The 20456-nt window shown below is 35.9% G+C and overlaps 1 protein-coding gene across 16 annotated transcripts in view; it reads left to right on the top strand.

The window, feature by feature from the left end:
* Nucleotides 1–20456, top strand: part of RAPGEF2 (Rap guanine nucleotide exchange factor 2) — a 249448-nt gene that overhangs the window by 146023 nt on the left and 82969 nt on the right. For 2 of the 16 annotated variants that reach the window (XM_032248549.1, XM_032248547.1), the window contains exon 1: nt 11405–11812. The exons of 11 other annotated variants lie outside the window; for them this stretch is intronic. In XM_032248549.1, the coding sequence (XP_032104440.1) occupies nt 11753–11812 (60 nt within the window). In that variant the 5' untranslated portion in view covers nt 11405–11752. Of the gene's footprint in view, nt 1–4919; nt 10912–10931; nt 11813–20456 lie in introns of those variants that run through there. 3 more of the 16 variants (XM_032248546.1, XM_032248550.1, XM_032248545.1) reach the window with 3 other exon arrangements.

The raw sequence follows: 20456 nt of genomic DNA, 5'->3' as shown, positions 1-20456 counted from the left end.
TTGTTCAGTTCCCACTTACAGGTGAGAACTTGCAGTATTTGGTTTTCTGTTCCTGTATTAATTTGCTAAGGATGATAATGGCTTCCAGCTCTGTCTGTGTTCCTTTTTATGGCTGCAGAGTATTCCATGGTGTATATATAACACATTATGCGATCTGTCATTGATGGGCGTTTGGGTTGATTCCATGTCTTTGCTGTTGTGAATAGTGCTGCAGTGAACATGGGCATGTGTGTTTCTTTATAATAGGATGATTTATATTCCATTGGGTATATACCCAGTAATGGGATTGCTGGGTCAAGTGGTATTTCTGCCTTCAGGTCTTTGAGGAATTGCCACACTGTCTTCCACAATGATTGAACTAATTTATACCCCTACCAACAGTGCAAAAGTGTTCCTTTTTCTCTGCAACTTTGCCAGCATCTGTTGTTTCTTGACTTTTTAATAATAGCCATTCTGACTAGCATGAGATGGTATCTCATTGTGGTTTTGATTTGAATTTCTCTAATGATCAGTAATGTTGAGTTTTTTTCATATGTTTGTTGGCTGCATGAGTGTCTTTTTTGAAAAATGTTCATGTCCTTTGCCCACTTTTTAATGAAGTTGTAGGTTTTTTTCTTGTGAGTTCTTTTTTTTACGTTTCTTGCAGACTCTGGGTATTAGACCTTTGTCAGGTGAATAGATTGTAAAAATTTTCTCCCATTCTGTAGCTTGTCTGTTCACTTTGATGATAGGTTCTTTTTCTTTGCAGAGGCTCTTTAGTTTAATTAGATTCCATTTGTCAATTTTTGTGTTTGTTCCAATTGCTTTTGGTGTTTTCTCATGAAATTTTTGCCCATGCCTATGTCCTGAATGGTATTCCCTAGTTTTTCTTCTAGGATTGTTACGGTTTTTGGTTTTACATTTGTATTAGTTCATTTTCACACTGCTGATAAAGGCATTTCTGAGACTGGGCAATTTTCTGAAAGAAAGAGGTTTAATTTAATTGGACTCAAAGTTCTATGTGGCTGAGGAGGCCTCACAATCATGGCAGAAGGCAGGAAAGAGTAAGTCACATCTTACTTGCATGGCGGCAGAGAGAGCTTATGCAGAGAAACTCCCGTTTTTAAAACCATCAGATCTCATGAGACCCATTCACTATCATGAGAGCAGCACAGGAAAGACCACCCCCATGATTCGATCATCTCCCACCTTGTGCCTCTCACAACACATGGGAATTATGGGAGCTACAAAGTGAGATTTGGTTGGGGATGCAGAGCCAAACCATATCAACATTTAAGTCTTTAATCATCTTGAGTTAATTTTTGTATAAGGTGTAAGAAGGGACAGTTTTAGTTTTCTGCATGTGGCTACACAGTTCTTCCAGTGCCATTTATTAAATAGGGAATGTTTTCCCCATTGCTTGTTTATGTCAGATTTTTTGAAGATCAGATGGTTGTAGATGTGCAGTCTCATTTCTGAGTTCTCTATTCTGTTCCATTGGTCTATGTATCTATTTTTGTAACAGTACCATGCTATTTTGGTTACTGTAGACTTGTAGTATAGTTTGAAGTCAGGTAGCATGATGCCTCCAGCTTTGTTCCTTTTACTCAGTATTGTCTTGACTATATGGGCTCTTTTATCACCGTTTTCCTGTTTCTTGTCCTAGCCCATTTAAAGTCTTGGGGGTCATGGTAGAATTAATGAGTGAATGCCTTTCTTTATTAATAAAGTGAAATGCTACTTTATGACACACCTAGGTAATGTAATCTTCCATGAATATGAACTATCTGGCGAGTTGCTAGCAATTCTAACAATGATAATCTAATACTTACAATTAAATATTCTAGTATTATCTTTGGTTTTTAAATATCCACATAATAGTAACTGATAATTTCAAAGTGTAACTAAAATATGAATAGTAAAATGCTCTCCGTGTCTTTTAGACCTGCTAAGGAGAGGGAGAAATTAGGCATATATTGGACTTTGTTTATTCATTTATTTATAAAAAGGAATACTGAATATTATCTTAAACTCATGTGGCTGTTCAGTAGGTTCTTTTTTTTTTTTTTTTAAAAAAAAATTTTTGAAATTTTTTTTTCATTTAAAAATTTTTTTATATTGAGTTTTACTTCTATTTTTATTTATTTTCCAGGCAAGTTTATTTGGAAGCATTTCCTGTCTGGAATGTATTTGATTACAACAAAAGGGCAGGCACAATTCTATTTCTGGTAGTAAAGTCCATTGGTTAATGCATCCATTTATAATTACTATCACTTTCTTTTACAAAGACTATTGAACCATTTTGAAAACTTATGCATTTTGATATTATTTCCAGACACTAGATTTTTTTTAATGAAAATGTTTGTTAAATATTAAATTTTTGAAGACTCAGTAGGGTCTTTGAAAGCATATAGTATCTTTATGCCATTTTGTATATCCTTTGTACGACAGATAATATAGATCTCAGCAATACGGTGGTTATATCATGTTGATATCTTTGGATCAAACTTGCAAAATTAGAATTATTTAGTATTTCTAGGAGTGGCATTATAGGTCTTCCTGCTTTAACAGGCCTATGCAAGGATATTAGCACAGGATCTTAGTCCCATACAGCTGTACAACATTAATTAATGGGTTGGCCGAGGCTTGAATGAGGCTGACTTTTTAGAATATTTTAGAGAGAATAAAATTGACCTTTATTGAGGGTTTGTGATATACCAGTCTGCTAGATGTTTCCTCATGTGTTTTGTCAGTGAAACTAACCCACAGTTCTGTATTTTCCTATCAGTAGATAAGCATACACGGGCAAAGAGGTTAAGGAACATGTTCAGTGTTCATGGTCACTCAGTAGATGAGCCAAACATAGATCTTTGCCATTCCCAATCTATGAAATTACTAATTTTTAGAAGTGAATTTAACATATATTGCTTTTTATGTTTTTTAAACTTAAACTAGTGCCCAAAGGAGATACATATCAAATAATTCAACCCCTTTAGAAGTATAAATTTTAAGTGCCTTTTGAAGAAAGCATCTGGGGCACAGAATGTTCAATGTTCAATAACCAGAAATGATGACTGAGTTACATTTGCAGCAGTTGTGGACTTTGGTTGATTAAGCAGTTTTTATTGTTACAATTTAAGTGTTTTTCCTTTTCTGACCATGTAGCTCTCATTAATAGAGCACAGCTGTATTTTTTTCTTTTTAGCCTTTCTAGCTTCATTCCAATACCAGGAATAAGCTATTACTAGCATGTAGTACCATTTCATAACAAAGGGATGACCATGTAACTAATGTATTTTACAAGATAGGTCCACTAATATTATAATAAGGAAAGCCAAAATCTTGCTGAAAGATCTTTTGTAGGTATGATTCTTTAATGACAGTAGAAAGGAGAATATTAAAATGCCCCCTACTTAAAAAAACAAAAATATTAGGCTGGGTGCAGTGGCTCTCACCTGTAATCCCAGCACTTTGGGAGGCAGAAGCAGACTACTTGCTTGAGCTTAGGAGTTTGAGACTAGCCTAGGCAAAACAGCAAAACCCATTTTATTTCACTAAAAAATGAAACAACTTGCTTACAGTTGTCTAAAATTATTCATAGTTTTAGAGGTGAAAAAAAAATCATAAAATTGTTTGCTTCTCTACCAGAATTTGGAAGTGTTTTGGTAATATTTAAGAATATTGAAAAAATATAAGTAAAAGAGTTTTTAAAAACTTCTCTAAAACTTACTAGTTTTATATAATCGTTATATATAATTTGAATAATTCAAATTATTATTTAAAATCACCTATCTCTAACCCATTTCTAAGTTTGGCAACTTTTAATTTTTTTTTTTTAAGTTTTGCGGCGAGATCTAAGTATAGGCAGCTTTTAATTTTTAAGTAAGGATGTTAAGAAGAAAAATTCTAAATTATTGTCCAGTTATCACTATGCTTTGTTTTGTTATTATTTATTTATTGTTTAATTTTTTGAGACAGGGTCTCAGTCGCCTAGGCTAGAGTGCAGTGGCACAGTCACGGGTCACTGCAGCCTTGACCTCCCAGGCTCAAGTGATTCTCCTGCCTCAGCCTCCTGAGTAGCTGGGACTACAGGGCGTGTACCACGACGACTGGCTAATTTTTTGTAGAGATGGAGTTTTGTCATTTTGCCCATGCGTCTCGAACTCCTAAGCTCAAGCAATTCACCTGCTTTAGCCTCCCAGAGTGTTGAGATTACAGGTGTAAGCCACTGCATAGCCTAATTTGTTTCTTTTTAAGTAAGGGGCATTTTAATATCCTCCCTCCCACTGCCAAAACAGAAAGACAAAAATCTTGGAATTAAGCAGTTATTACCAGGAAATCTTATCTCAAAAAAGCTTTGTTTCCATTCATGTGGTGTTTCTTTTTCTGTGATTCTACATTATATCACCCTTTTTCTACCCCTGTTTTCCCACCAGCTGATGTTTAGTAACAGCCCTGTTAGATAAAGGCCACCTTAAGAGTGTGAAAGGATTTTAAGAATCTTACAGCTGAACTACTTAATGTAGTTTAGTTCTTTTCTATAATCACTAACATTCAGCCTCTACTTTTAAGGTTTTAAAATTACAATTAGCATAGGTATTTGAGAGGTAGTCTTTTACAGAATGAGTGTGAAACTTGTATCCCAGTGCCTGGTACAAAGTAAAAACTTAGTAAATCCTAACATTTATTATTTATTATAGAGAAAAGTTGTGTATAATTTTTTTTTTTTTGAAACAGTTTCTCTCTTGTTGCCCAGGTGGGAGTACAATGGTGTGATCTCAGCTCACCGCAGTCTCTACCTCCCGGGTTCAAGTGATTCTCCTGCCTCCCGAGTAGGTGGGGTTATAGGTGCCAGCTAATTTTTTTGTATGTTTAGAAACGGGATTTCTCCATATTGGTCAGACCAGGCAGGTCTCGAACTCCCACCCTCAGGTGATTTGCCACATTGGCCTCCCAAAGTGCGGGGATTATAAGTGTGAGCCAACGCGCAGAGCCAGGAAAGGGTTAGTTATTAAGAAACTCTTGAACTTAGTAAATCCTAATAGCTGTTATTTATTATGGGAAAGGGCTAATTATTAAGAAACTATTATGTTTAGCTGTAATCTCTCTCTCCATAATTGTAGTTCATGGTTCTAGGTCTCTTTTAAAGCAGTGCAAATGAATATTAATATTTCATTTTTATATAACTGTGTTTCAGATGTTGACAGAGATCCCACCCTTTAAACCTCTTCTACTGTGTTAAATATTACCAGCTTTTTGTAGCTTTCCTAAACCAGTTACTGCTTGCCATTGTTTGCATAGATCCTGCAAGACCCAACAGTGCAGATTACTGTCGAATTTTCTGCCTTCCTTGCTCCAGACATCATGGGTCTAATCATGTAACATGAGATTATATTAAGGTTTTGAGGATTGCACATTGGCTCAGAGAGAGCTTTTGACTGCTCTGTTTTATAGATAAGGACTTCTACCTCCCACTCACCTATGAATTGTTCCTTAAGCCTGATTTCCTATCTGTACTTGTACAGGTGGCATTTTGATAATATTCGTGTAGGTCTTTATATTTATTCTTGTTAAATTTAAATTTACTGGTTTTAGCCTACTTTTCACCTATCAAATTATTTAAAACTCTGGATTTTGTCAGTAAAGAAATTAGACATCTTTTACAATTTTTCACCCATCCTGTGTCTGGTTCACCATCTTAAAAACAGGAATAATATTTAACAGGTTAGTTTCGAAGTTTAAGTGGAATCACTTATACATTCCTTCTTTGAACAATGGTGTGTCAAGTACTAGGGATAAAGTACAATCAGTCCTTAACAATATCAGATAAATGTAGTGCAGTTCCCCTCATCTAACTTACAATTCCAGTTTGTGATGCAGTATTTTCTGTTTTTCTTAAATAGAAGCAGAGGGATAATTAACAGGTCATTGTGCTCATGCAACATATTAATCCCAAGGGAATATATTACAGCCAAATTAGTAATAAAGATAATAAATAAAGATAGTAATTTTTTACATTCGCCATGTTGCTCTGTGAAATATTATAGTGGGGAGCCTTGATCTAAGACCTCGCCCCTAGGCAAAGAATGGAAATGATTTGCAACCACTGTTCAAGGACTCCACCTTTGAAACCTTGAGTAGAGGTTTGTAAGCGAAGTCTGGCCTTTTTAAAAAATAGGTTGTGGGAAATGAAGTAAGCTTTGTTAAATCTGCTGTTAAGGTCTGCCTGTTTTTCAAGTAAGTGCATTTTTAAAAGCCCCATGTGGGAATTTCTCATGGACTTAAGTCTTCTTTGTTTTTCTGCATGTCTCCATCTCATGTCATCTTTTAAACTTTCCCTTCTAACGTGCTCCATGTGAATGTGGAGCATATTTCTTATAAATAGTTGCCACATTAATTTTTCAGTTACAAATCAGATGCAACATAAACAGTTTGCTGTCAGAATTTTTTTTTTTTAAATCATTTCCTTGGAACATATCTGTGGATTAAATCTTAGTGATCTTTTTTGAACACTCAGTTAGGTTTTTCTGATACTGAACATTAACTCAACAGATTCCTTGTGTTTCTAAAGACTGTATTTAGAATCACTTACATGGTTAGTTAGCATTTCCTGTGTCAGCCATTGCATTGATTTCTCTCCTGTTTTATTTCATAATTAAATTATTTTTAACGATGAACCAGAAGTACCATTTCACTTTATGAAAGTGGAAAAATGAAGTTTTAGCCCAGATTTCCTCTGTAAATGATTTGGGTGGGGTGTGTCAAGGACTTGTGTATGGTATACCCAAGGATGAAATAGACGATGTGAAAATGTAAGATTGAGTTAAAGTATAAAGTTTATCAGATAATCAACTTTTTTTTTTTTTTTTTTTTTTAAGAAATTGCCCTATTAATGGGGGGGTGTTATTGGCTTTAGGAAAAGAGAAGTAGAACTTGTGACTTTATTTGCTGTCTTTTATTTTTCATTGGCTTAGTGGTTACTTAGTTTGGTGTACTCATAGAGAAAATAGCATTTTAAAATGTCCTTCTTTGGGGAACAATAAAACACTAAAAATCAAATTTGTAAAATTTCTTGTTTTCTAATATCAAAGAATGACTTCTTTCTGCCATATCTACAAGTTTTCCGCATCCTCTATAGTTTTTCCTCTGTGGTAGCAGAGAAAGGGCATATTTAACTATTAAGTGAAGTAAGTGGTATTAGAAACCTAGAATTCTATTTCTCATTCTTCTATACTACTAACTCTATAACCTTAAGCACTTTATTTTTCTATGAAAGATAAGTACATTATTCTCTTGCTTCCCTTGGGTTTTGATGAAGCTTAATTAAATGTTTGTAAAGCACACTGAGATGTATGGTTAAACACTGTATATGTTGTAAATATGATTAATCATTACTAAGAACAGACCATTTTTCTCAATTTCGTAGTAATTAGAAAGTGAATACTTTAGGTGGGAAGAAAAAGAATGTAATGGTATGAATATAGCATGGAAGGCCTTTGCATTAAGTAGTTTCCTGAACTATATAATCTCCGTCTCTTGGAGTGTTGTTACTTATAATTTAGAAGTCATTGGATGTTATTGACAGGGTGGAAAGTTGTTACATGGTTCTTTTTTTTAACTGGATCTGTTTAATGCTACTTACTAATTGTCAAGAAATGGGTAAATATAACCCAAATTTTAGCGAACTTCAAGATGTGTGATTTATTCTTACTTGTATAAAATCTATAATATGGATTTCTCCTAAATCTTTTATTTATATTTTATTTCTTAAGCAATGTTTGACATATTATAACCTCCCATAATTGTGTTTCAACATACAAGATATTGTGGATAGTGAAATTTCCGTATTACAATTACGAGTTTTAAGATGTGTAGGTTGTAGGCATGGAGCCAGGCTGAGAGAGAGATTATGCCAAGTCTCAGTACAGAAAAACGTCAGTGCCTGAGGATGTGTGATTTTACTTCATCTATCAGGTTCCCCCATTAGGTTAGTTTCCTTCTTGAGAGAAGTCACACATTTTTCCAGAGAGAGGCAAGCAATTAGAAACCTTCACATATAAAGTCAGACACCATCAGCATGAGGGTAATTTGACTTAACTGTGAAAAGAATTTTTTGGCATGTGGATATGTGTTTTGTGGGACACAGGCTAGATGGAAGGTGTAGAACTTGATTATTTAATCCCTGAGTTGGCATGTCCTCATTTTTTATTGTGATAGAATATAAGTAACTTTAAAATTTACAATTTTATACATTATTAAGTGTAAAAGGCCAATGGCATTAAATACATTGCCATTGTTTTTGCAGCCATTACCACCATCTATCTGCAGAACTTTTTGATCCTCCCAAACTAAAAGTTTACACCACTGAACAGTAACTCCCCAATTCGTCCTTCCCCCAGCACCTGGCAGCCTCCATTCTACTTTGTGCCTGCGTAAATTTGACTATTTTGGTACCTAGAGTAGAGCATTATATAGTATTTGTCCTTTTGTGACTGGCTTACTTCTAGTTTGATGTCTTCAAGTTTTATCCATGGTGTAGCATGTAATAGAAATTCATTCCTTTTTTAAGGCTGAATAAAGTCCAACTGTATGCATGTACCACATTTTATTCATACATTCATTTGTCAATAAACACTTGAGTTGCTTCTACCTTTTAGCAACAGTTTACTTTTAAGTTATTAGTTATGACTATTATAGAAAAATATTTGGGATTTTGACAGGAATAAGTCTAGCGGATTAAATAGGGTCTTTCCAATGCCCTTTCCCAGTCAGTGGAAGGTTGATTCACTCAACAAAAATGTGAATGCCTACAGTGTGCACCCTGCTAGGTGCAGTGAACAGAGGAGTACACACAGACAGACATGGCACCAGCCATCGTGGAGATGAGAGTGTAGTGGAGGAAGCAAACACTGACTGCTTAAATACTCTTTGGACTCCATGCAAAATTACAACTGTAGCAAATATATGCTTCAATGAAGGGATAAACACTATCATGAGACTTCTGAGGGTATTTCACCAGTATGTTTTGGGGGATGGAGGTGGCATCAGTGAGGAAAGGAAGGAAGAAGGAAAATTCCAGGCAGAGGAAATAACATGCAAAGGCCCTCTTGTCTATCAAGAAGGCAAGAACAGCCCATGCAATGTGGAGTGCAGAGAGTGACCGTGAGCATGGTATAAGTCTGGAAAATGTATACATCTTAGAGAGCATGACAAGAGTTTTGGTCTTTATGCCAGGAGCAGTGGGAAGCCATAGAGGTGTTTTGTTTTCATTTGTAAAAGGGGCTTAGTGGATGAGGGCAAAATGATCAAGCTTTAGTTTTTATAAGATTTCAGGAGGTAGTATGATAAATAAGTTGCGTAGATGAAGTTAGAATCCAAACAGTTCATTAAGGAGACTTCTGCAGTTCTTGAGGCAGAAAATAACGATTGGAGTGCAATGATAACTGCAAAGACAAAGAGAAATCTAAATTTGAGAAAAATTAGAGAATTTAATAAACAGATGTTGTGATGGATTGATCATGGACAGAGATGTTAAGGAAACTCTTAAATGTAGAAATGGCGTAACAGGATCACTATCGTTCATCATTTGAGTATTGCGTGAGATGATGAATGGTTAAAACCAAGCAGATTTTTGAGAGATTTGGTTGGGAAGTGGAGGAAGAGGAAAATACTGGGTCTAGGGAATGTTTCTGTTTTTGTTTTTGTTTTGAGATGGGAGAGACCTGCACATTTAAAAGCTAGCGGGCAGGACTGTGGTTGTGTGACAGAGGTGAAGCGTACATGGCAAAAGAAGGATAATGAGTAATGTAAGAAATCTAAGAAAAGGGATGGGAGAATGGGGAGAAGGATCCAAAATAGTGATGTGGTGGGAATGGTTGCCTTTAGATATGAGGAGAAAGAAGGAAAGAGAATAGAGTGGGCACAGCCTTAGGTAGTAGTCAAGGAACACAAGTTAGCAAGCACTGACAATTCCAAAGTCAATTATTAAAAATGCTACATTTTCTGTATCTATTTCCAGTTATGTGTGCCATTGATAGTAAACCTGATTGTGAAAAGCTGACCAGTGTTTCAGAGTTAAAATGTCCTTATTCTTTGTCAAGTATAATGCAGTCTTTCAAATACCTACATACCTACGTGAAATCCAGAGTTTATAATAGAATAATGTATCTGCTTTTTATTTCTACTCTTTACCTCTGAAGTTTGGTTTGATTTAAAGAAAAGCCTAGGTAGGTTAATTTTTTATATTATTTGCAAGGCAATATGTGCATCTGTGTATGTGTGTGTATGAGTGTTTGTGAAAATCATATCTAAATTTATACAAAGCTTGTCAAGTGTGCGTTTTATAAATTTTTGATAGGTATTTGTTTACTGTAGCACAGCGATATTTGAGGGTGGGATAGAGGTCACATTGATTCCTTTATTTTAACCTTGGTGAAAAAAGCATATTTTAGTTCAAAGCTGTTCAAGTAAGTCCTTGCTCCGTTTTCCCACCCTGTCTTCAGTGATATTATTTGGAGTCAGCAATCAATGGATTCCATCCCTCTGAGACTTGCTTAACCTACAGCTGCTGATAGAATACAGGCAAGAGCTTGTTACTTTATCTGAATTGTCCATTGCTACCTTAATGAGTGAAATGGTTAAGTAGAGGAGGGGGCGAGTCTTAAGGAATGTGTGTACCGTTTGAGCTGAATATTTCAGTGTATATAGGGAGAGGGAGGGTGAGAGAGAAATCCACTTACATCACTAGAACTGCATTGAGTGTGAGCCTTGCAGGTTAAGAGACAGACTACAGTGTCTTGCTTTCTGCAGGAAGCAGCAATGCCGTTTGTTTCCTAAGAGGAATTTTTTATTTAGAAAAGGAAGCTTTCTATCCAGGAAATGGCTTTCCTTGTGCGTTGCTATGCCAACTGCCTGCAGCCATGGTCCTCCAAAGTAAGCACAATAATGTAATTATATTGGTGTATTGCATTCAGACTCATGATTTTTGAGATTGTGTGTGTGCATGTGCTGTGCTTCTGTTAGTGACTCTTCTTGCTAGCAGGATTGCTTGTGTTGAGTGTGAGGGGCAGACATCATTAAATTAAATGTCCATCAGTGTCATGCTGCTAAGATTAATTGTGCAAACTTGGTTAGTGGAGTGGGACAGAGATCACTGGTCACCACTCTGTCAGCATCATTAGCAACTAGGGAGGAGTTCCCGATTCACACGCTCTGCCCTGGTTTCTTCTTTCTTTCCTTTTCTTTTTTTCTCTTGGTTGGAGGGGTCTGTATGTGTGATTGCAGATGAAACAAGGGTATTAACAATGCTTGGCTGAATGCTAGAGCCTGGTTCTTATACCACCCTGACTAATATAATTCTGTGTTAAGCCTTTTTGAGAGGAGTCTGTGTGCAGTCAGCCATTTTAGCTTTTTTCTTTTTTTTTTCCTCTCCTTTTCTTTTGCCTCTTGTTCTTCAGCCTCAGAAATGATCTTGTTCTCTTGGAAGACTGAGAGTTGTATGAGATTTTCTCGGTCTTGTCATAGCCTAGGATGGTTAGAGTTTCAATGTTATAAAAATGGAGACGAACACCGTTGTTCGGATTCCTTTTCTGGTCTACAAGTGTGAAGGGTTTTTAAGCTTACCAGTAGTGACACTTGAAGCTGCAGCTTGGTTTTCCCTCCTCCCTCTTTTTTTTTTCCTTTTTCTTTTAATTTAATGCTGTAGAGAGTGACTTGCCATCGTGAGAGATTGGTACATGATGTGTAAATTCAGTTCAGCATATGTTTCTTCATTATGAAACCACTAGCAATCCCAGCTAACCATGGAGTTATGGGCCAGCAGGAGAAACACTCAGTAAGTATCGCAAATGCTGCTTGTGCTTTGATAGCACGTCATAGAGAACTGCTTTAAAATGGGAATTGTTGCTCTTTCTCTTCAGGGAAAACAGTTTTTGTAGAGGGTATAATAGTCTGCTTGGATGAGGGGAGGGTACATTAAAACTGGCTTGTTCTTCCAATGTTGTAATTTTTAAAAATTTGAAGCAAGACCAGCAATTTATTTAAAGCAAAATCACTAATACTGAGAAATATTGGGCAGCTGGTTTTTTTATGCAGAAACTAAAGCTTGACAATTCAGCTTTGACTTAATACTTGAATAGTTGTCAAAAAAATGTTTTTGTAGTTGAATTTAATGAGAAATCATCAGAAAGGTTATTGAGAATGGGAATCTGTAGTGAGGAATTCACATGTAGGTTTGAATGTAGGAGGGAGAGCTTTGGTTATTGGTTTGGTAATAAAGCGATCAGTGGAACTCATCTGACTTCTTAACATGTATTCATAACTTATGAAAACACAGATTTTTTTTAATGCCACAAAAAATGATTGTTTCTTTATAATTGATCCCATGAGTCAGCTGTGTGTTTGTCATGCAGAAATCCCATGGGCAGCTACTGAGAAACACTTTTCTATGCCTAACACCAAGTCAGAGCCTCCTGTTTAAGGAATGTGAGTTCTCACAGTGCTACTTTTATATCACCATGTTGGAAGTTTTCTGCCATCACACAAATTCACATGATTGATATATACATAAATATATTAAATCCTCAAAATGAAAATACATACATTTAGGCAGCTTGTATAGTAGTCTTAAGTATTTTTGAAATGCCTACTTCTACATCCTAGCATCTAGCAGGTTATTACATTAAAGTATAGGAATTGTCTTTCATGTATTCTGAAGAAGATAAGATGGTAAACTTCAAAAGTGGAAAGAAGTCGCTGAGGCTTTGGAGGTTTTTATAGTTACGAGGCCATGAATTTAGAATGTTTAGATGCTTAGGTTCATGAGTATGATTTGGTTTTGTTCATCGTTATGAACAAAGTTACCAACTAAATCCAAGAGATGTTCTTAGACGAAGTGATTCTTTGCGCACTGTCTCACCTCAGGAATGAACCATACGATGTTCTTAGGGCAGTGGCTGTACTGGAAGCACCTTGTGACGTTGCGCCGAGAGCGCCAGCCCCTTACCATGAGGTCCTCCTGGTACTTCACTAATTAACTCTCTTTGGATCAGATCCAGAAAAAGACCAACCCTATACTTAATTTCACTAGTAGGAAAAGTTGTTGTAGAGAAGCTCCATTGTAGTTTGATTTTCTTAACAGTGCCTTTGAAATTAAACTCTTCTGTAGTCATGATTTTTCAGGTAAAAAGTAAGAGTGTTAGGCTATATTTGAGGAACCTTAGAAACAAAAGTTAAACCCCCAGCTTTTTACTGACCTTTTTCATATACCTTTTCTTAAAGTGAGAGAGAGAGAGAGAGTGTGTGTGTGTGGGGGAGGGGAGGTGTTTAAATAAATAATAATATAAATTCAAATGAACAAAGAAAATTGTTGGCTGGGTGTGGTGGCTCACACCTATAATCCCAGTACGTTGAGAGGCAGAGGTGGGAGGATTGCTTGAGGCCAGCAGTTTGAGACTACGATGGGTAACACTAAAATCCATCTCTATTTTAAAAAAGAAAAGAAAATTGTTAAAACCATTTACTGCTAGGAGGAGGAAAACATTACTACATTTATGAAAAGGCCAGTTGAGACCTTTTCATAGGTCTCAGACCTATCTGAGACCAGATATTACCCAATAGTGCCTAGAGTCCCTGATCTTATTCTGTGTGTTTGTTTCCTGACAACTGCTTATATTTTGCTAAAATTTAAAGTTAAATTAGACTAAAGTAACACTAGCAATAAAATAACTTTGGATCAAGCAACTTATAGAAGCTGTGAGTAGTATTGCCCATGGTACTTTTGTTAGAACTTGAAATACTAGAATTTGCCATCCCAGGATGTCACATGCAGCAGAGTTGGCGGTTTATGATACCAAGATCTTGCTGTATAATTGTTGACTAGTCCTTTGGTTTTATTGAGTTTGCTGTGTAATAATCAGACCTTTAAAAATTTTAATTGTGTGTGAGGAGTTTGAGTAAGAAAATAATTACTCAGATGCTCAGTAAGTGACTCAATAAATAGTCGTAGGGCAAAAATGAGTGAGAATGCCCCTCTTTCAGCCTATGAGGCTTTATATTGTCAGAGCTAGTTTCACATGAATAGAATTTATTAAATTCACAAATGCTTCTGTTTTTGCTTCTTGAAAAAGTTTGCGGACTTTTAAGTTGCTTTACTTGTTTGACTACAGAAGGTAGTGCAGTACTAGAAAACAAAAACCATTAAATTTGGGCTGGGGACATTTCTTTGAGCTATGATGGGCACTAGTAGTAAGCTCAGTTCTGCTTTGTTAGAACCTTTCAGAGCTCATGGGCTTTTATTCTTTATTTGTTGTCTGTCTCCGTCAGTGCATGCTTCAGTTGCTGGCACATAATAGATGCACAATAAATACTGTTGAATTTCTCTTTAAAATTTTGGATTAATGAAGTCTCATTTAACCTTTTTAACTAGTAAATTTTACATATTTTATCATACCTCCCCCAATTTTCATTTTATATGGTTGAGTGATAATACTAAGATGAATATGTGTGTCACCAGAAATGCACCCGGCACTGGGCTGTATTTTTATAGTCAAGTAATGCTTTTCAGTTAGTCCTCAGAGGAATCTCATGATTTTGTGAATATAAAAATCTTGTGATTTCTTTTTAAAATAAGAGGAAATTGCTAACATTTTAGAAACATGAGACTACATTTTTCAAGATTACTGTGAACCATTTGTTGTATAGACTGTTAATAGATGGTAGATGAGAAAAAGTTTTATAGGCTCATTAAGTTAGGGAAAATGTTAGATACTGTTAAAAGTCTCTTTACTCAGTTTACCAACTGTTTGTTTGTTGTTGTTGTTGTTGATCATTCAGGAGAATGGATTCTGCTCAGTGTTTTGTTTTTTTTAAAGTGGAGCTCTTCTCTCCCCATTTCAAAGCTCAGATGCCTTTGAAAATTCCACAATAAAGGATGGATTTGAAACTTCATAAATTAAAGAAAATGCTTTAAAGTAAATTAATTTGATGCTGTCAAACTGATAACCTGTTTTTTAATTTTACATTTTTGTAGAAATTGATTTATGTAGTTGCTATACTTAAATCACAGCCCAAGTCATGATTAAATAATAATAAAAATGATGGTACACATAGGAAAGTGCCCTACTTAAATATAGTGAATAAGTTGCAGTACCTGTAACTGTAATTTATTGAGTAACTTATTGCATAGCAGACACTATTACAATATTACAAATATTATCTCACTTAATTCTTAAGAAACAGTATTACCTTTTTACAAATGAAAAAACTGAGATTAGAAAGAATTTTTTTCAGGGGCATATTACTAGCAAGTGGTAGAGCCATCGTTGGTACCAAGATTTGTCTGATTTCATAGCCGTAATAGCCGTTGCCTTAACCACAGACTTATACTACCTATCCCTGTGTGACCAAATGTAGTTTACTTCAGGTGTGTAAACTGCATAATTATGAGAGCTAGTATTAACTACTGGAATACACAACTTGAAAAAGTGCTTATTTCCCTATAACTATCTTCTTTCTGGCATATTAGACATTCCAACACCAAGACTATCATGATCAGAATCATTTTACAAAACTTTCATTGCTTGGCCGAGTCAATAATGCATCTGTCTATTTTGAAATCATGTTGAGACTTGAGTTGGGATGGTCAGGAATAGTTCCTTTTTTCCTTCTGCTTTTCTGTGTCTGGTCCTGCATATATGTTTTCTTTTTGCTACTTAACTCTTTTTTTTTTTTTTTTTTTTTTTGAGACAGAATCTCACTATGTCACCCAGGCTGGAGTGTCGTGGCACTGTCTCTCCACCTCCCGGGTTCAAGCAATTGTCCTGTCTCAGCCTCCCAAGTAGCTGGGACTTCAGGCTCACAGCATCATGCCCAGCTGATTTTTGTATTTTTAGTAAAGATGGGGTTTCACCATGTTGACCAGGATGGTCTTGATCTCCTGACCTTGTGATCCGCCTGCCTTAGCCTCCCAAAGTGCTGGGATTACAGGTGTGAGCCACTGTGCCCAGCCTGCTACTTAACTCTTTAAACATACACTGCATGCCTCAACTTCCTCTGCCTATTTCTTTTGTAACCTCTGAGTGCCTGACCATGGCCACTTGTGTTCTAGCAAAAGTCTTGAGCCTTGCCATTTTGTCTTGCCTGTTTCTGCCCTACTGAACCTTGCATATACTGTGGAGCCTAACTTCAATTCATGATCACCTACCTTAAGTTCATACTTGCTACAACTCATTTGTAGCCATAAGTATCATTTTCATCATTTCATAAGGCCCTTAACCAAGAAGGATATAGTATAACTTAACCATATTTTCTAAATTCCCATTGGTCATTTAAGGTCCTCTATAATCTACATTCTTTCCCTTATAAATATATAAGATTGTACTCTTTTATTTTAGGATAAGCTGGCTTGATTATAAATATTTCGACCTCATTTTCTTTTCTCATTTCTCAGCTTGCCATGGTCTTGGCTTGACTTGACTTGGTCCTTATCTCTTCATATTTATATCTATCTTAGTAATGAATCAGGATCACTTAATATGCAGTACTTAATTTTGTTAATTCTTCTAACTGATGCTTATAAATTTGTTTGGTCTTTACAGTTAGATGACAGATTATATCTGGAATGAATTCCATGTGCTCAAAGGATATGGTTGGAATTTAAAACTGTTTATCAGCTGTTAAGAGTATGGTATAGAGAAGGTTTTTTAGGCTGGAAGAATAACATATAAGGGCCCAAAGCAGAAAGATGTAGAAGAATATGAGGGTTCTGAGGAAAAACAATGAAATCATCACTATTAGAGTGGATTGCATTAGAGAGAAGTAGGTCAGTACAGGTGATGGAGTGGAGGATGTTAGAATACCAGATAAATTAATGACTGTTTCGAAGATGCAACGAAGGAATATAACCTCCTACTTTATACCTCTCCTTTCCTGTCTTTCAACTGGAACAACTTTAATAAAACTCAGTTAACAAAAAATGTGTTACATTACCATGACAGTTTGACTTTGTCTGTAAACATCGGGTAGAGTGTCTCTTTAGTATATTTTGATTGATGGATTTTCCTTAGCAATGTAGAAAAAAAGCACCAAGACTCAATTATAGATGCTAGGTTACTCCTTTTTGGGGTAAGACTCCACCTCTTAGTCATCTGATCTTTATTTTGTCTATTATAACAGATATATTTCCTGAGATGAAATAAACTTATCTCTTGGCGTGATTTTCCACTGTGCTTGCTAGCAGAGGGGATTGCGAGGAAGCATATCCTGTTGTTTTATTCAAGGACAAGGTCATCTTGCCTTGGAATTGGGCCAAGAAACCCTGGCAACAAATAATAGATCTTTTTACCCCTGTTAGAAGTGAAGAAATGTATTTAGAAACTTGCCAAGGCATTGTATGCTCTGCTTATATGTTTAAGACAATGCTTTTTCCAGTTGTACCATAGGACATGTTAAAGTAAGATCTTTGCTTTTAGTCAAAATAAGTATACTTCATATCTTTGCTTTGAAATATTTTTAGTAATGATCCATTTGAAAATTATCTGAGAATAAAATCAATTTAGATTAGTGTAAAAGAGAATGATCAACTTAAAAAAAGCAAATGCTCAAAACATATCATTAGAAGTTCAGTTATTCTCCTTTAACCATTTAACCCTAGTAAGATCAGTAACCAGTCCCTCCCTCCCTCTCTCCCTCTCCCCCTTTCCCCCTTCCTTCCCTCCCTGCCTTCCCCCCTCCCGCTTCTCCCTCCCTCACTTCCCCCTTCCCCTTCTCCCTCCCTGCCTTCCCCCCTCCCCCCTCCCCTCCCTCTCTCCCTCCCCTTCTTCTTCCCCCTCCCTCCCCCCTCCCCCTTCCTTCCTTCCTTCCTTCCTTCCTTCCTTCCTTCCTTCCTTCCTCCTCTCCTCTCCTCTTCTCTTCTCTTCTTCTCCCTGTTTTTCTTTCTTCTTCTTCTTTTTTTTTTTTGAGATTGAGTCTAGCTCTGTCACCCTGGCTGGAGTGCAGTGGTACAATCTTGGCTCACTAAAACCTCTGCCTCCTGGGCTCAAGCAGTTCTCCCCTCAGTGTCTCAAGTAGCTGGGATTACAGGTGTCTACTACCACACCTGGCTAATTTTTGTATTTTTAGTGGGCGGGGGGGGGGGTTTTTGCCATGTTGACCAGGCTGTTCTTGAACTCCTGATCTCAGGTGAGCTGCCCGCCTTGGCCTCCCAAGGTGCTGAGATTATAGGCTGAGCCACCCGGCCCTGACATTTCTTTAATCTGCCTCCAGAGGCTTGACCAAACTCTTAATTTATTCAAGTAATCTATTAAGAATTCCTCCAGGGTGATGCTTAAATTTTCTTCATTTTATTTTGTTTAACAATAAAGGTAAAATTTATTTTATAGTTACTTTAAATCTTTGATGAGGCTCGGCACAGTGACTTGCACATGCAATCCCAGCACTTTGGGAGGCCAAGGTGGGGGAATCACCTAAGTTCAGCAGTTCAAGACCAGCCTGACCAACATGGAGAAACCCTGTCTCTACTAAAAATACAAAATTAGCCAGGCACGGTGGCGCATGCCTGCAATCCCAGCTACTCGGTAGGCTGAGGCAGAAGAATCTATTGAACCTGGGAGGGAGGCGAAGGTTGCAGTGAGCCGAGATCGAGCCATTGCACTCCGCCTGGGCAGGAAGAGCAAAACTCCATCTCAAAAAAATAAATAAATAAATAGATAAATCTTAATGAAATGCTTTTTAGTGCTTACTTTATATCCCTGATTTTAAAAAGACTAACTTATTATTGTCATGTCTCTAGTGATCTTTATAACTTTTGAAAGCCTTTTCAGTTTAGATCAAATAACTGTTCTATCATTATATGTTTTATTTGAATATGATTTGCCTATGAGGTTTTTTTGAAAAATATTTTAAAAATAAAACGAGTGTCTAGATATGTGTATATAAAGATATAACCATGCGACCATGTATAAAAATACGTATGTGTGTGTAAGAATGTTTGTAATTTAAATGAAAGTTTGTAAATGTGTCCTTAAGATCTATATTAATTTCCTTGTTCTGAGATCTTTGTTCTTTCTGACCTACTTTTGCTTCATCATTAAGAAGTGGTCTTTATAGACATGACACATGCTTATGATTATTTCCATATAGTATTAAAATGCCAACGCTATTAGTATTGTCTTAGGTGTTACACAGAATGGGCTAAATGGAAATGGTGCCTGGTTTTTGGAACATAGATTAAGAAACTAATAGAAAAATATATTAGGGAATGTAGATATAAATTTATTACTTTAAAGCCATGATATTACAGAGCACACTAAAATGTAACATTGCATCACCCAAGAAGTTCTCTTTAAGTTCACCAGTGGTCCCTGCCACTCACTGTCTTTCCTGTTGGTACAGAAACACCCATGCCATAAAGAATTAATCACTTGTCACCCTCCGCCATTTCTTCTTGTTAATTAAACCTCTAAAATAGGCCTTGTTTGTAGTTATATTGTATTTTTTGTCTCTTTGTGTGTGTGTGTGTATGATATATAAGCATCTTATAATTGCACAGTCTATGATACGTCACATCTTTATAACTTATCAGTCATCCACTATGTTTCTTTTGTACTCTGAAGTCACTATATAAATATGCCTCATATGCTTCAGATCACTTCATCCACATCAGTAGATCAGATTCTCTTTTACAACTTACACTGGATGTTCATCATAAAGGCTGTTTTCAGAGACATCTTAGGCATAAGTTAGCCTTACATTTATTGATTAATAAAGTGACAGCCTGAAAAATTTCTTTACAGTTATCAAAGTTATATTCTTCTTTAGTGAACTCCAGATAAATACATTATTGGTTGCAATATTAACTCGGTTTGATTATTTAATGAAACATACATTATTGATATATCTATGTACATGTATTATTTCATATGTAAGTATGTGTATATATAAATCTAATTAATCCATAATCTCATTTTTAATTTTGTTGTGTATAAAAAACTAGAATATAAAATTTGCTTACTTTATTAGTAAAAGTTGAGTTTTGGGAATATATGCCCTATCTCTTGTCATAAATGTTTTATTTTCTTACTCTTCTATAATAGAGTTTAAAATACAGATTACAATGGAGTCATCTTATGGGGTATTTTCAGTGGCCAATTTTACTAAAAGTGGCAGAAAAGAACATTACCCTTTTCATGATAAACGAAGACAATACATGAATATAAAAAAGCTGAAGAGTTGTAATTTTTTGATTCCCTCTCTTAGGAAAAAAATGGGTAACCCAGATAATTTTACCCTCTGGAGTATTTTTATTAAATGGGAGCACTCTTGTTTATTTTTCTCAGTAATTAAGAAATATTTGGAGTTAAATGGGAATATTCTGCATATAATTTTTATGAGTGCTATGGAACTGAGAAGGACTACTGAAGGTCCTATAGTAATTTTAATACTTAAACCCTAAGGTACTTAGTATTATAGTATCTTTAATA

The sequence above is a fragment of the Sapajus apella genome, unplaced genomic scaffold (assembly GCF_009761245.1).
Source record: "Sapajus apella isolate SASKATOON/1434 unplaced genomic scaffold, GSC_monkey_1.0 scaffold67, whole genome shotgun sequence".
Taxonomy (NCBI): Eukaryota; Metazoa; Chordata; class Mammalia; order Primates; family Cebidae; genus Sapajus; species Sapajus apella.
Note: the sequence above shows the minus strand (reverse complement) of the source record. Positions and strands in the feature narration are given on the sequence as shown.